The sequence below is a fragment of the Spinacia oleracea genome, chromosome 1, assembly GCF_020520425.1.
Source record: "Spinacia oleracea cultivar Varoflay chromosome 1, BTI_SOV_V1, whole genome shotgun sequence".
NCBI lineage: Eukaryota > Viridiplantae > Streptophyta > Magnoliopsida > Caryophyllales > Amaranthaceae > Spinacia > Spinacia oleracea.
The window spans coordinates 43,564,609-43,581,946 of record NC_079487.1 but is presented as its reverse complement, the minus strand read 5'-3'; the positions used below and the strand labels follow the sequence as shown (position 1 = coordinate 43,581,946).

The window sequence follows — 17,338 nt, the reverse complement described above, 5'->3', positions numbered from 1 at the left end:
ACTCTTGATTAGGTCTACAAATCCTTAAGGTTAAAACAACTTGATTAGAATTAATAAGGACTGAATAATTGGTAGATTATTGGTGCCCTTGATTAATTGATGCAAATGTTTACGTGATGCATAAATGTTTTACTAACCAGCTATGTGGGCCATTCATGATAATGAATGGGTGAATGGTATATATTGTATATGTACTATTTTGCAGGTTATGAAGTGACTAGTATGGCCCAAATAGGATAGAAAATATGGTCTGCGTACCATTAATTTGAATGTAATTGGTCTAAAGTACCAAAGTTGTTTTTCAATTCAAATATGGTCTGCGTACCATCAAATAGTTGTAATTAGTTTTAATTATAGCTTATCCTATTTGAAGAAAATGGTGCCTCCCACGGAGATTTTCAAGACGGACTTTGAAGTTAAAGCTTCAAGATGAAGTCGGGCCATACTAGATCACATTTATCTTATGCATGCTTTAAGTTATTTATTGCTTTAAATATGTCTTAAAATGCATGAGATCAAAAGCTTGATTATGTTGAATGATTAAGGATTTTAGTTCACTTAAAATCTAACCAACATAGTAAGAGCCTTAAGTTCCAAACTTAAAAATTGAGTTAAAAGGTGCCATGCCAAAATATACACTTGCTTGGATATCCTTTACATCAATCTAGTAATAGTTTTCGCTCAGCGAGGTGTTACTTATTGGTCCTAAAGGGGCAAGGTACACAAATAATTGTGAGTACATGTTAGTTTTGGTGAAACTGAACGATATAAGTAAGGAGTCCTTTTATGTCGTGGCAAAATCGATAGGTTTACCTAATAAGTTCTTAGACGTACCTATCAACCAAGAATAGTTTCTAGACTATTAGCAAAAGGCTTTTGCTTACCTAAGATGTTTTAGGATTAAGTCGACAAACTGTGCTTAGTTCTTCAATGATTTTAGGATCTTGGAATCATTTTATTCACACCTGCCGGAACACATAACTTGAATAAAATGCTTAATAAACATTGAATTATGCATGTATGCTAGAATTTAAGTTTATTAAGAGAAACTGTGAATGGTTATTTATTTGTTTATTCTTTTCAATTGTAGTTTTTAATATGGCAAACAACAATTCATTCAACATTCGATCAATTCTCGAAAAGGAGAAATTGAACGGGAAGAACTTCCTTGACTGGCAAAGGAACTTGCAAATAGTTCTTATGCAGGAAGAAAAGGAGTATGTCCTAGAAGAGGCGATGCCCGAAGCCGCAGGCGACGGGGTCACTCAGGCAGCCCTCAATCGTTGGATTGATGCCAACAAGGATGTGAAATGTCTAATGCTCTCCACCATGAGTGCGGATCTGCAGAAAACGTTCATCAACTCAGATGCTTTCACAATCATCAGTGAGTTGAAGAACATGTTTCAAGATCTGGCTCGAGTCGAAAGATTCGAGACTCATAGGCAAATTCTTGAGACCAAGCTTAAGAAAGGCGAGCCCGTAAGTCCACATGTTCTCAAAAGAATTGGACTCATTGAGAATATGAGTCGGCTGGATCAGCAATTTTCTCAGGAAATGGCTATAGACACCATCCTCCATTCTCTTCATAGCGGGTATGATCAGTTCAAACTGAACTACAGTATGAATAGTCTGGACAAAACGCTCACTGAGCTTCACGGTATGCTGAAGACCGCTGAAAAGACGCTCAAAAGTGATAAGCAGGATGTGCTTATGGTGCGTGGGGGCAAGTTCAAGAAATCTGGAAAGAAGAGGAATGCTAAGAAAGGTGGCAACAAGGCCAGCCCAACTAAGCAAACTGGCGCCAAATCTGTAAAGAGGAAGGTCAGTCAACCCACTTCTGAATCCGAATGCTTCTACTGCAAGAAGAAGGGGCATTGGAAGAGAGATTGCTTGAAGCTAAAGGAAGATCAGAAGAACGGAACAGTCGTTCCATCTTCAGGTATTTTCGTTATAGACTGTATACTTGCTAATTCAACTTCTTGGGTATTAGATACAGGTTGTGGCTCACACTTATGTTCCAATCCACAGGGACTAAGAAGAAGTAGAAAGTTAAGCAAGGGTGAAGTCGACCTACGAGTGGGAAATGGAGCACGGATTGCTGCATTAGCTGTAGGAACTTACTATTTGTCGTTGCCCTCCGGGCTAGTTTTGGAACTGGAAGAATGTTTCCATGTTCCAAGTCTTACTAAAAACATCATTTCAGTTTCTTGCTTAGATGCTAACGGATTTTCCTTTTTAATAAAAGACAATAGTTGTTCGTTTTATTTTAAAGAGATGTTTTATGGATCTGCTAGATTAGTCAATGGACTTTATTTATTAGATCACGACAAACAAGTATATAACATAAATACCAAAAAGGCCAAAAAGGATGATTCAGATCTCACCTATCTGTGGCATTGTCGATTAGGCCATATAAACTTGAAACGCTTAGAAAGACTTCAAAAGGAAGGAATTCTAGAACCATTTGACTTAGAGGATTATGGTAAATGCGAATCATGTTTACTTGGCAAAATGACAAAGCAACCTTTCTCTAAAGTTGGAGAAAGAGCAAATGAACTATTGGGTTTAATCCATACAGATGTATGTGGACCAATGAGTACAAATGCTAGAGGTGGTTTAAGCTACTTTATCACTTTCACTGATGACTTCAGTAGATATGGTTATGTCTACCTAATGAAGCATAAGTCTGAATCCTTTGACAAATTCAAAGAATTTCAGAGTGAAGTAGAGAATCAATTAGGCAAGAAGATTAAGGCACTGCGGTCTGATAGAGGCGGTGAATATCTGAGCTATGAATTTGATGACCATCTGAAAGAATGTGGAATTCTATCAGAATTGACTCCTCCTGGAACACCACAATGGAACGGTGTGTCGGAACGGAGGAACAAAACCTTGCTAGACATGGTCAGGTCAATGATGGGTCAGGCCAAACTTCCATTAGAATTTTGGGGACATGCACTAAATACAGCTGCACTCACTATAAATAGAGCTCCGTCTAAAGCTGTCGAAAAGACTCCATATGAATTATGATTTGGAAAACCTCCAAATGTGTCTTTTCTGAAGATTTGGGGATGTGAAGTATACGTCAAACGATTGATTTCAGACAAACTTCATCCAAAATCTGACAAATGTATCCTTGTGGGCTATCCAAAGGAAACAAAGGGGTATTACTTCTACAATACATCTGAGAACAAGGTGTTTGTTGCTCGAGATGGGGTCTTTTTGGAGAAAGATCACATTTCAAAAATGACAAGTGGGAGAAAAGTAGACCTCGAAGAAATTCGAGTCGAACAACAAACTCTAGAGAATGCTCAAGATGACATTCAGGATGAAACTCAGAGATCTTTAGAAGAATCTGGTGAGAATCATGGTCAATCTAGAAATGTTACCCCGCGTAGATCGCAAAGATATAGATCTCAACCGGAAAGGTACTTAGGTATTTTGACGAACGAGAGCTATGACGTTCTATTACTTGAAAGTGATGAACCAGCGACTTACAAACAAGCTATGACGAGCCCTAGCTCCAAGCAATGGCAAGAAGCCATGCAATCTGAATTAGACTCCATGTCTGAAAACCAAGTATGGGATTTGGTCGATTTGCCAGATGGCTACCAAGCCATTGGAAGCAAATGGGTTTTCAAACTGGAAAAGGACAAGGATGGGAAACTTGAAGTTTTCAAAGCTAGATTGGTTGCAAAAGGTTACAGGCAAGTCCACGGTGTGGATTACGATGAAACCTTTTCACCAGTTGCAATGCTAAAGTCTATTCGGATAATGTTAGCAATCGCTGCATATTACGATTACGAAATATGGCAGATGGATGTCAAAACTGCTTTCTTAAACGGCGTTTTAACAGAAACTGTGTTTATGACACAGCCTGAAGGTTTTGAGGATCCAAAGAATGCTAAAAAGGTATGCAAGCTAAAGAAGTCAATCTACGGATTGAAGCAGGCATCCAGGAGCTGGAATATACGTTTTGATGAAGTAGTCAGTGACTTTGGTTTCATCAAGAACGCAGACGAATCTTGTGTATACAAGAAGGTCAGTGGGAGCAAAATTGCTTTCCTAGTATTATATGTCGACGACATATTACTTATCGGAAATGACATTCCTATGTTGAACTCTGTCAAGATTTGGCTTGGGAAATGTTTTTCGATGAAAGATCTAGGAGAAGCACAGTACATATTGGGCATCAAGATTTACAGAGATAGATCTAAAAGGATGATTGGACTTAGTCAAAGCACTTATATCAATAAGGTGCTTGATAGGTTCAAGATGGCGGACTCCAAGCGAGGCTACCTACCCATGTCTCATGGAATGACTTTAAGCAAGAATCAGTGCCCAAAAACACTTGATGAGCGTAGACGAATGAATGGGATTCCATATGCATCATTGATTGGTTCAATAATGTATGCTATGATATGTACACGCCCGGATGTTGCGTACGCACTCAGTGCTACGAGCAGATACCAGTCAGACCCAGGAGAGGCGCATTGGACTGCTGCCAAGAATATTCTGAAGTACCTGAAAAGGCACAAAGATGACTTCCTGGTCTATGGTGGAGATGATGAATTAATTGTTAAAGGCTATACGGACGCAAGTTTCCAAACCGACAAAGATGATTTCATATCACAGTCTGGGTTTGTCTTCTGCCTCAACGGAGGAGCAGTAAGCTGGAAAAGTGCTAAGCAAAGCACCATTGCGGATTCTACAACTGAAGCGGAGTACATTGCTGCACATGAAGCAGCAAAGGAAGCTATATGGCTAAGGAAGTTCATAGGTGAACTTGGTGTAGTCCCCTCCATTAAAGGAACAATAGCCCTGTATTGTGATAATAACGGAGCTATTGCACAGGCAAAGGAGCCTAGACACCACCAGAGAGTCAAGCATGTACTTCGTAGATTTCACCTTCTACGAGAGTTCGTTGAAAGAAAAGAAGTCGAGATAAACAAGATTGGAACTGATGACAACATATCAGATCCATTGACTAAACCTCTGCCGCAGGCGAAGCACAACTCGCACACTGCAGCTATGGGAATCAAGCATATTGGAGAATGGCTTTGATGACCCTGTTTAATGTTTTAAAAGTTTTAGAGTTTAAATCTTTGTAAAACATTATTGGTTAATCATTCACAATAAATGAAAAGAATTCATTTTTCCATTTAATTTGTGGTTTATTAAATGATGAGTCCCTTCAATTTGACGATATATTCAAGATAGACTGTCAGGACCAGTCCTGTGACTAAGAAATGTCTATCAAGTGAACTTGAATGTCAAAGGTTGAAAATGGTCCCTAGTCAGAGTTTTCTATAAAATTGGACGCATAGAAAACGTTAGACGACTAGAATGCAAGATGACTAGTAGCTCTGTTTCTTGAACTATGTGGACATGGCAATGTCATAATCATTTGCATAGATACTTACTTTGGGAAGACTAGTATCTGACAAGACCTATGAAACTTTACTGTAAGAGATGAAAATCTGTCATAAGTAAATTTCATTAAAATTATTAGACACTAAATCCTCAATACCTGAGTGATTTGAGATTACTTGTTTGAGAACGGGTTGCTTTGACGTTGACCAACCGTCGCACCGTAAAAGGAGGCTATAAAGGCAACGCTCAGGTAATCACCTATCAAACGAAGTCTAATCTCAAGATCGCAAGATTGGGATTGTCCTCCCATAAATTGGGATGAGATGCTAAAAGTTGTACAAGGCCACTCGGAGAGCTAGAAACTGTAAAATGCATGGCCGTGCTCGGATGAATCATAGGCTATGATTATCTGTTTATTTGATCAGTTGAACTCTGAAACCGAGAAACACCTCTGGACATAATAAGGATGACAACTCTTACCTTATGTTCAAGAGCAAGCATCGAGCGACAAAGGAATTAGGAAATGCACACTTGTCCCTAAGGACAAGTGGGAGACTGAAGGAAATAATGCCCTTGGTCCAAGTATGCATTAAATGTTAAGTCTAATAAATGCGGTTCAGTATTAATTAACAAGTTAATAATTCAGTGAGATCAAGTGAGCTGAATGCCTAGCTAGAGGCCGCTTCAGTTCAAGTGGAATTAATGATATTAATCCACAGCTTACTCTTGACTGAACCCCTAGGGTCACACAAATAGTACGTAAACGAATCAAGTATTTAATGGCATTAAATACTCCATCTATGGATATTCGGAATCGACGGATCTTGGTTTCAGTGGGAGCTGAGATCGTCACAGGCAAGAAATGAATACTCCGGAAACGATGATATTGCCGGAAACGGAAATATGGATCGTATCGGAAATATAAATATTATCCAAGTCGTAGATGTTGCCGGAAACGGAAACATGGTACGTATCGGAAAATATTATCGGAAATGGAAATATTGCCGGAATCGGAAATATTGTCAGAATCGGAAATATTATCGGAATCGGAAAATAATTCCGGAAACGGAAATATTAAATATTTGTTCGAAACGGAAATTGATTCCGGAATCGGAAATATTGAATATTGTTCGTATCGGAAATGAATTACGGAATCGGGAAATTAATCGGAAGCGTATAGTACGAATTAGCATCGGACGAGGCCTGCCAGACGAAGGCCCAGCACGAAGTCGGGCCATCGCCCAGCAAGCCAGCGCGCCACAAACTCACCAGCCAAGGCTGGGCCTGGCCCACCGCAAGGCAGGCCCAGCGCGCGCCAAGGCTGCGGCAGCGTGTGGGCTTGCGGGAGTGGGCTGCGCGCGCGCGTGCATGGCGCCCCTCGTGGGCTGCTGTGCGTGCGTGTGTGTTTGTGTGCTACTCGAATCCTAAAGCTGCCGGGATTTGTCATATGATTAATCTAATCCTAAAAGATTTAGTTTATTTAATTAGAGTCCTAGTAGGATTATAATTAAATAAATTAGTATCCTAATAGGATTCCAAATCCTTTTCCATAACTCTATAAATAGGTGCCTAGGGTCACATATTTACATAGAGAATTCAAGTATTCAAAGTGAGTTTTTGAGAGCAAAATTCAATTACACAATTGCCTATAAAGTGCCGAAAATAAGTAGTACCTAAAGGGCGATTCTAGTTGGTCAATCTTAAGGCGGATCCGGACGTGCTGTGGACTATCTACGGAGGGACGACACTTGGAGTCCTAAAGACTTGTTCTTGTTCGGTTCGGGCGCAGCTAGGGAAGGCACGCAACAAAGAGTATGCATCTAAACTATGCTAAATTATTATGTGTAAATAATATGTTTTCCTGGCTTTATGGTTTTTCCGCATGATTTATGAATTGTCATATGTATCATAACCTAACATTAACACCATCAATCAGGAAGTTTGCAGTGTGTGTGTCATCAACCAAAACCAGGAACAACAATATTCCCCCATTTTGGTGATGACAACACTTGCAAACTTTTACAACCAGAGATTAATCAATACTAGGAGCAATTTCAGTTTCTAATTTTGTAACAACAAATAATAAAATAATTCAAAGAAAATTAGAAGATAAGAACTTAAAAAAACATACAGAGGAGAACCACAAGATTTGGAGTCAGGAACTAGGATTGATTTTCCACCTTGGAAGTTTGCAACATAATTTCCCCCTGTTGGCATTGACAAAAATTATAGCACGAAATATAGAAATTCCAAACACAGTGCCCCACGATCAACGTTTGGCAAGTTAAGCTAGTCTCAAAGTATTGGAACCAATCACACCACAAAATAACAGGAAGCAATATCCAATAAACTAGGAAAATAGTAGATACCAATCAAAGCAAGTCTTAAAAGTTTTTGAAAACAACAGAAAAGAAAGGTGCACCCGAGTTTAGTTATACAAAACAACAAAAAGAAATTGTTCCATAGGCATAAAATGAAGAAAGGCAGAATGGGGTTTTAGGCTTGAGATGGGGAGCCAGATGCAGTTGTTTCTTCAACAATTGTTTCCTCGATAGCTTCCAGGTTTTCAATCTTTGAAAGAATGGTTGCTCGAGTTTCATTTGCATGATCAGAGTAGTGTTGAAGGTTGGCTTGAAGAGTCTTCACAACTTCAACCAAGGAACCCACATGTGCCTGTAGTTGACTAATCCTGTGATCAGTGCCCTGCTGCAGTTTCACCAGGTGAGACACAGTAGCTCTGAGTTCCATGATGTGTTGATCCTTGGAACTCTCAGAAAACCCAGCAAAACCCGAGGAACTACCATATGTTGAAGTAGGCTTTTGAGCTGGAGGAACTGGTCGAGTGAAGGATTTCTTAGAAGGGGTAATGGCTTTGTTTCTCAGCTTGGTTGCTTGAACCAGTTCCTCTTTCTTGATAGGAACAACAACTTCATACTCAGGTTCCTCTGTATCATCCTGTTCCCCCTGTTCCAGTTTGTCAACCTCTATTCCTTCCTCCCCTGTGATATCCATGAAAACTGGTCCCCTCTTCTTATTTTCCCTACTAGCTACCCTCATACTCTTCCTTTTCCCAGGCTGTGCCACATCCTTTTTCTTTTGGGAGGAGGGAGGAACTCGAGAGAGTTTGACTCTCAAGGGAGTGAGTTCCTCATCCTCCTCCTCTTCTTTCTTCTCTTCCTGACCACACCTGATGACTTTACCTTCAACCACCTTTAGTTTTAACAGGGTAAGCATTTCGGATTGGACAATTTGAGTGGATTTTAGGGGTATGGTAGCATATTGGCTTAAATCAACCGAGAAACTCTCAAAGATTAAGGTGAGTAGTGAAGAATAGGGAATTTTGAATTTTGGGATGCAAGTGGAGAGATGATTGATCATGATAGCTGGGAAGTTGATTGGTATTTTCCTTTCAAGATAGTACATTAGGCATGCATCAGAGAGGCTGGCAATGTTCCTCTTTTGGGTGCGAGGAACTATGCCTCTCCAAACAACATTGAACAAGAGTTTTTGTAGAGGGGAAAAGGAGTTTTGTTGAGTGGAAGTGGAAATTTTACAGTCCCCTCCAATTGATCCTACAATGTCATTTTCACTGACAGTTCCTATGGTCACTTTAACTTGACCTTTGACCCAATCATCAAATCCCGAATTGGGAGTTCCAAACAACTTCTCTAAATACAAAGCATCAAATTCAATTTTGGTTCCATTAACCATACTGGAACACACATTGTCAACACACAAAAAGTTCTTGCAAAATTCTTTCATAGCACGGGGAATCAAGGGCGATTTAGCATAAACACTCAATAGACTTACCCACTGTTGTTGTTCAAGAATTTCCATCAATTCATTGAATTGATTAGCCGCACACCAGGTCGAATTGATTGTGAAACCCTCCACCAAGTTGTTGTCCTTTGCTGTGAGTTTCGCTGACCCTTTTTCTTCCCCCTGAGAACGAGGACTCTCCACCACCTCCTCGATTTGATCGCCGGCTTCTTCGGTGCGGCGTTTTTTGGTTTTCCTGGTGGATGATCGAGGTGTAGGGTTTGGGGTGGTCATTTCCTCGTCGGAGTTGACGTGTTCCCCCTGAGTGAGTGCAAGAACTGGGGTGTACATCTGAAGGGGAATTGGGGATTGCATGGGTGAGGTGTCCATGGGAACTGGGGAAGATGGGTTTCTTTTGCGTTTGAGGTTGGTGAGATCGGTGTTGTGACTGGTGAGTACCATGGTGGTGTCGTTTTATAGGAGGGTGGTTTGATGGTGGCAGAGGAGAAGACGTGTGAGAGAGGTGAAAATGTGGAGATGGGGAGTGAATGGGGGAGATGAGGGGTTTCTTCTATTTAATGCCAATGGGAACCGAGGAAAATACTTTGAATTGGATGACCATGTTTTTAAATTTTGAAAATCAGTTTTAAAAAAATAATAAAAAATAAATAAAAAATTTAACAGACTTGCTTAATCTTTGTATCTTGTATTTCTAATTTTAAGGATAATAGCTTACCAATTATTTTTGTTGCGTAAGTAGATCGTCTACAGTGGTAAGCTTCAACTATGTTTGCACACGTAAAATTGTGTTTGTAATAATCTATATGTACCACAGTTTTTGTTTTTGTCTTGGAGGAACTTCAATTGCAAATTACCTTAGTTTGACCATCCCGAGTTTCATCCTCATTTTCTCGTGTTTCTCCCTGTTTAAAGGCTTAGTCAAAATGTCAGCAATTTGGTGATCAGTTTGGCAAAAATCTAACTTTATTAAGCCTTTCTCAACATTATATTTAAGGAAATGGTGTCTAATGTGGATGTGTTTGACCCGGGAATGATGAACCGGATCTTTTGAAATACAAATAGCACTTGTGTTATTACAATAGATAGGAACACAATCATAGATAATACCAAAATCTCTTAACTGTTGATTTATCCATAGTATTTGTGAGCAACAAGCTGCAGCAGCTACGTACTCAGCTTCAGTTGTGGATAGAGCAACAGTGTTTTGTTTCTTGGAACCCCAAGAAACCATGCATGGACCTAGGAACTGTACCATACCTGATGTGCTTTTTCTATTCACTAATTCTCCTGCATAATCAGCATCAGCATATCCTTTTAGCTCGAATGATCCACTTCTTGGATAGTATAGGCATAGGTCATCAGTTCCTTTGAGATATCTTAGTATTCTTTTCACAGCAGTTAAGTGGGACTCCTTTGGATTGGATTGAAATCTTGCACATAGTCCTACACTAAAAGAAATGTCAGGTCTACTAGCTGTTAAATATAATAGTGATCCAATCAATACCTCTGTATTTTGTTTGATTCACACTTTTCCCATTTGGATCAGTGTCTAATCTGGTAGTTGTTCCCATGGGAGTGTGGTTTACTTTGGCTGATTCTAACTCATATTTCTTTAGGAGTTCCTTCACATACTTTTGTTGGTGTATCATGATTCCCTCCTCAGTTTGTTTGATTTGTAAACCAAGGAAGAAGTTGAGTTCCCCCATCATGCTCATTTCAAATTCACTGCTCATCAAGTTTGCAAAATCCTTGCACAAGTTCTCATTAGTTGCTCCAAATAATATATCATCAACATAAATTTGAACTACTAATAAGTCAGTTCCTCTAGATTTTAAGAATAAAGTTTTGTCTATTCTACCTCTTTTAAAATTATTTTGAAGGAGGAACTTTGATAATCTCTCATACCAAGATCTAGGGGCTTGTTTTAATCCATAGAGAGCCTTATCTAGTTTGTAAATGTGGTTTGAAAATTCGGGATTTTCAAATCCAGGGGGTTGTTCCACATAAACATATTCTTCCAGAAAACCATTTAAGAAAGCACATTTAACATCCATTTGATAAAGTTTAAAACCCATAAATGCAGCAAAAGAAATTAAAATTCTAATGGCTTCTAATCTAGCAACAGGTGCAAAAGTTTCTTCGAAGTCTATACCTTCCTGTTGGTTATAACCTTTGACCACTAACCTTGCCTTGTTCCTTATGATTGTAGCATGTTCATCTTTCTTGTTCCGGAACACCCATTTCAGTCCTATTACTTTCTAGTGCTTTGGTTTGGGTTCCAAGTGCCACACTTTGTTTCCTTTGAATTAATTCAATTCTTCTTGCATGGCTATGATCCAGTCAGCATCTTCCAAAGCCTCTATGTGATTTCTTGGTTCAAATATGGAGAGGAATGCGTGAAATGCACAGAAGTTCCTAAGTTGTGACCTTGTCTGAGTTCCTTTTCTAATGTCACTCACAATGAGTTCCATTGGATGAGAACTTTGGTGTTTCCAAGGTCTGGGTTGAAACTGAGCTGCTGGAGTTGTAGCAATTTCCTCAGTTCCTTCAGTGACCTGAGTTCCTTGTTGATCAGTGTAGAGTTCCTCAGGTTCAGGTGCTGCTTCTGTTTCCTCTAGAGCTGGATCTTCTTGGATTTCTTCATGTTCCTCTTGCACTGGAACTTCTTGGTTCTGTTGAGCAGTTCCTTTGACTGTTTGTCTAGTTGGTTGGAACTCCTCATCATTGTCTGCAGTACGAGACAAAATTGTTAGATTCAGAATTGTTAGATTCATCAAATAATATATGTACACTTTCCTCAACGCACATAGACCTTTTGTTATAGACTCTGTAAGCTTTACTATTTAGTGCATATCCTAGGAACACTGCCTCATCGCTTCTTTCAAAAAACTTCCCCAAGTTCATTTTTCCATTGTTGTGGACAAAACATTTACTACCAAAAGCTCTGAAGTAAGGGATGTTGGATTTTATACCTTTTAGTAGCTCATAGGGGGTTTTGTTTAGAATTGCTCGAATCATAACTCTATTTACAATATAACAAGCTGTGTTGACTGCTTCAGCCCAGAAGTTCCTAGGCAAGGAACTGGCTATTAACATGGTTCTTGCCATGTCCTCTAAGGTTCTATTTTTCCTCTCAACAACTCCATTTTGTTGTGGAGTTCTGGGAGCTGAGAAATTGTGGTCCATACCTTGTTGCTTGCAGTATTCATCGAATTTGTAGTTTTCAAATTCTGTTCCATGATCAGATCTTATATGGATCAGTTGATGACTTGTAGTTTTCTGGATTTTCTTTGAAAATGCAACAAACTCATCAAACGTTTCATCTTTGCTTGTTAGAAATATGACCCAAGTAAAGCGAGAGTAATCATCAACAATAACTAAAACATATTTTTTTCCACTTCTGCTTTGAATTCTCATTGGGCCACACAAGTCCATATGGATGAGTTCCAATGGTTTTGTGGTGCTTACCAATTTCTTAGGCTTAAAGGAACTTCGGACATGCTTGCCTTTTGCACATGCATCACAGACTTTATCATTTAGGAACTTGATGGAGGGGAGTCCTCGAACCAGTTCCTTTGATCTTAGTTTGTCAAGCAGTGAGAAACTAGCATGTCCAAACCTCCTGTGTTAAAGTAGGGGATCTTCTTCAAAGGCACTGAGGCAGGTTAAATTGTTCCTGGGAACTGTATTGAGATCCACAGAATATGTGTTCCCTTTACGAGTTCCTTCCAAAATAACCTTCCCAGTGTTATTATTAATGATTTGACAATTTTCAGAAGTAAAACTTACAGAGTTTCCTTTGTCACAAAATTGAGAAATACTTAGTAGACTGTGCATTAAACCCTCGACTAAAACTACATTTTCAATGGCATAGGAACTTGACCTTCCAACTTTTCCAATTCCGACAATTTCTCCTTTCATGTTGTCTCCAAAGGTCACAGTTTCTCCATTGTAGGCTTCTAGTGAGAGGAATTTAGATTTGTCTCCTGTCATGTGTTTGGAACACCCGCTGTCGAGATACCACGAGCTGTTCCTCTTCACTAGAACCTGTAAGGAAATCAAAGGTTAGTTACAGGAACTCGGATTTCCTCGCGTTCCTTTTCAACTACAATATCCGACTTCTTAACCCATTTTTGCCTTACATAATTTATGTTTCTTTGATCCTGTTCCTTCATCTTAGAACAATCAGTACTTACATGACTCCCACTTCCACAAGAGAAACAGACTTTCACACTCGGGAGTTCCACATACTTTTTCTTATGACTAGTTTTATGGTTAAAACCTAAACCTTCTGTTCTCTTAGATTGAGCGTTCTCAATCCACTTAGGAGGAACTTTAGGTGGTTGTTTCTGTGCCCTAGCCATAGCTAGTTCCCTTTCTAGTTTCTCTTTTTGTTCCTTTGTGGTGATCAGATCTTTGTTTAATCTTTCTAGGTCGACATTAAAAACTCCCATGTTAATCACCAAGGATTTCGTAGGGTCTAAACTTAGATTAAACATTTTATATTGTCTGAGTTGCACTTGTAGAAGGATGTTTTCATTTCTAACTTTCTCGAATGACTCATTTATGGTGGTGTTTCTATCTAGCAATTCAAAGAACCTGCCTTGAACATCAGATCTAATGTTGTTTAGATAATTTATGTGGTCTTTACTGAGTTCCAAGGCTCTGTCACTTTGCGCTTTTAGCATACTTAACTTTTTGTAATCATCTAGAGTTTCTAGTAATAGTTCAATTAATTTTGACTTTGAAAGACACTAAAGAGTGGTGGAACTTACTTCTTCTGATGGAACTTGTTCAGTTTCTTCTGTTCTTTCCATGAGGCAGAGATTTGCAGTTTCTTCATTAGGTTGTTCCTCATCGTCTTCTGAGTCTGTTGCTTCGCCCCATGCAGCTATCATAACCCTTTTGAAGTTAGGCTTGTTGAAGGTGGACTTATTGTAGCGTTCCTTGACCTGTTCCTTTCCTTTCCCTTTGCCTTTGTCGTTTTCCCACATAGGGCACTCACGAATTTGATGATCAGTTTCTCCACATTTGAAGCAACCTTGCTCAGTTTTGGAACTAACAGTTTTTCTTGCAAAGTTCCTTCCTTTCTGGTTGCCTGGTTTGAAGTTCCTGTAGAGCTTTCTCATCCTTCTGACCAGCATGGCATCCTCTTCTTCATCTGGTTCAGACTCATCGAGTTCCTCAGCTTTTAGAGCGAGTCCTCGGTTTCTAGAGCTCTCAGGAATAGCAGCTCCAAGATGCAGTTCATGTGTCATCAAAGAACCAGCAAGTTGTTCAATGTTGAATTTTGTAAAATCCTTGGTTTCAAACAGTGTTGTAACCTTTGTTCTCCAACGATCATCTTGTGGCATGCTCCTTAGTATTTTTCTCACCTGTTCATCTGTAGGAATGATTCTACCAAGAGAAACTAATTCATTTGTTATGTTAGTAAATCGAGTAAACATCTCTTGAATAGTTTCTTTTGGAAGCATTTCAAATCTCTCATATTTAGACATTAACAGATCAATTTTGGAACGTTTAACTTCATTTGTTCCTTCGTGGGTTACTTGCAACAATTCCCAAATCTGTTTTGCGCTCTTGCACCCCATGACCCTATTGTGTTCATGAGGTCCAAGTCCACAATGCAAGATTTTAACTGCCATAGCATTCATCTCATATTTATCAAAGTCTTCTTTGGAGAATTTAGACATTGGTTTAGGAACTACCTCGTTTTCTGCATTGGTCTTTGTTACCTCAAAATCTCCAACTTCAATCACACACCAAACTTGATAGTTTTTCGCTTTGATGAATATCTCCATTCTGTTCTTCCAGTATGAGTAGAACTTGCCATTGAACATGGGAGGCCTTTGCGTGGAGTAGCCTTCTTCTAGTTTCTCTTGTGAGTTCATACTATCAGGAACTTGACTCAAACAGGGTTTCCTGTGTTTTTAGCGAGTACTGGCTCTGATACCAACTGATATTCCAGTAGGAACACACACAAGAGGGGGGGTGAATTGTAATTGGAACTTTGATAAAGTTTCTTGTGGAACTTAGAAAATTATAAAAGATCTGAGAATAGAAAAGACAGAAATAACAATTGTGAAAACTTCTTGACACTAATCAAGAAGAGAATTCCTTTTTATTAGGGTAATGCCTCGATTACAATAACACTCGAACACAAGTTCCTCTCAAACTTGAGTTCCTCACAGTAATCTACTCAGATTACAACTCTTTCTTCTTCACTTTCTCTCAGACTTAAACTCTAGGTCTAAACAGGATAACTCTATCCTTACTAATCAGAAAATACAATTCGTGTTTAGTAAACCTCTAGATATCAATGGTGCTTTTGGATTTAAGGAACTTAGGAACTTTGAATTGACTAGGACACAAACTTCTTTTAGAAAATCTTTGATAATTCGTTTTATGAAAGCAAAAACTCTTAGAATGTTTGTGTGTTTTTCACAAAAACGTTTTGGCCTTTTATAGAGTTTTGTCCTTAGGTTTTGTTCCCTTCAAGAACTCAACTGCCAACTAACTGAAGCTTAGTTTTCCACGTCCCTTGACTTGAGGAACAAGGGAAGACCACTTCTCCCTTAACTTCCTCAATCACTGGTCATGGTTTAGACCAAGTCAATTACTTTAGTTTTCTCTAAAAACAGTTTGTTAAGTTATCAGAATAATTAGGAGGAGTTTTAGGAAAGTTAAACTGTTTTATTTCAAAAGATAAACTTGTTAAAAGAAAATCCGATTTTTATTAAAGAAAAGATATTAATTTTGACAGAATAATTTCCTTTAAAACTTTGATACCAAATATTCGATAATTAAACAAAGTAAATCCGAGTTCCCGTGTTCCTTGTATACCATTTAGCACATTAATAATTTACATAAAATCTAAGCAAAGTAATCTACCTAGATATTTACGTTTTCCCTTTTCTTGGAGCTTACAACTCAGAAGCTTCAACTGTTCCAACTCTGGAACAGGGATGAGTTCCTTTTGGTAGCTAGGGGAACTCCAGGATAGAAACTGCAATTGTCTTCGTGTATTTGAGGATCACTTGATTGAAGGAGAATTTGTTTCTATTTTGGTGACCCATGGTGCTTTAGCCTTTACTGTATCCAACCCAGGAACTCCAGCAGCTATTCCTACCATTTATCTGTCAACACTTAACACCATCAATCAGGAAGTTTGCAGTGTGTGTGTCATCAACCAAAACCAGGAACAACAGTTATAATCAATGTTAATTTGTTGTAAGCCTAAAAGTGCCTCTAAGTGGTATCCTTTCAGCAAAACCTTTTCTGTGGAATTAAGGGTTCTAAGCCAGCGCCTAACAACTCGTTGGAGGGAGAAACGAGGAATCAACATGGCACGAGTAAAAAATAAAGCTAGGTAATTGTAGGAGAGAAGAAGTTGGCAGTGGTGAAAAAGAAAGACGTACTTAACCCCCTGTATATACACGAAATCATCCTGATCCCATTCGGAAACGCGTTGAAAAATCTGGAAAAATAAAAAAGGGGCTGCTAAGGTAGCATTTTCAGCGCCCGAGGCTGGGCGCCGAAATATCTAACGCCTGGCCTGGGGCGATGAAAATGCAGCCCAAGGCCCAAAATCTTTCAAAACGCGAACCAGGAAAATACCTAAAACCGTGTTAGTAGACACAGGGCCCTGTTGTAATCAAGATCAAGCCCAAAGCACTTTTAGAGCCCAAATGGTGAAAGCAAATGTCGAAACTTAGACTCGTCTCAAAAAATATGTGTACACTTTTCAAAGCAATATAAAAAAGAAAAAACGTATAATAATCAAGGTCATTCTTCGAAACAAAAAAAATCATTACGCCGTTGGTTTCTCAAATTAAAAGCGCTTATTTGTCAAAAAGATCAATCCGGGTCAAAGTAAGCTCGATGTATTAATCATTGAAAAATGAAGCAAACTTTGTCGCCCGGAAAATGAAGTCGCACTCCACGATTTCATCAAAGTAGCATACCAATACAAAAGTCGCTCGCACTTACGAGCACGATCCCAAACACGACCAAGGACGTTATAAAATACGCACTTTTCTTGGCAAAGAACGACCACCAAGTACGAATGCTTGGGGTCTCGAAAGAAAGAAGATATACGATGAAAGTTGAAACAACGCTTCCAGGCTGCGTCCCGTGCTTGGACAAATTCAAAAACGGACTCGACCTCAAAGCAAAGGTCTCCGTT

General features: G+C 39.1%; 1 protein-coding gene across 1 annotated transcript; it reads right to left on the bottom strand.

The window, feature by feature from the left end:
* Positions 1-9,992: 9,992 nt before the first annotated feature.
* Positions 9,993-16,285, bottom strand: LOC130464036 (uncharacterized). The gene is made up of 4 exons (XM_056833394.1): positions 16,191-16,285; positions 14,420-14,550; positions 11,613-11,881; positions 9,993-10,055 (listed from the first exon to the last, which is right to left on the bottom strand). Exons 1-4 carry the CDS (start codon positions 16,283-16,285, stop codon positions 9,993-9,995), a joined length of 558 nt encoding a protein of 185 aa, XP_056689372.1.
* Positions 16,286-17,338: the final 1,053 nt, after the last annotated feature.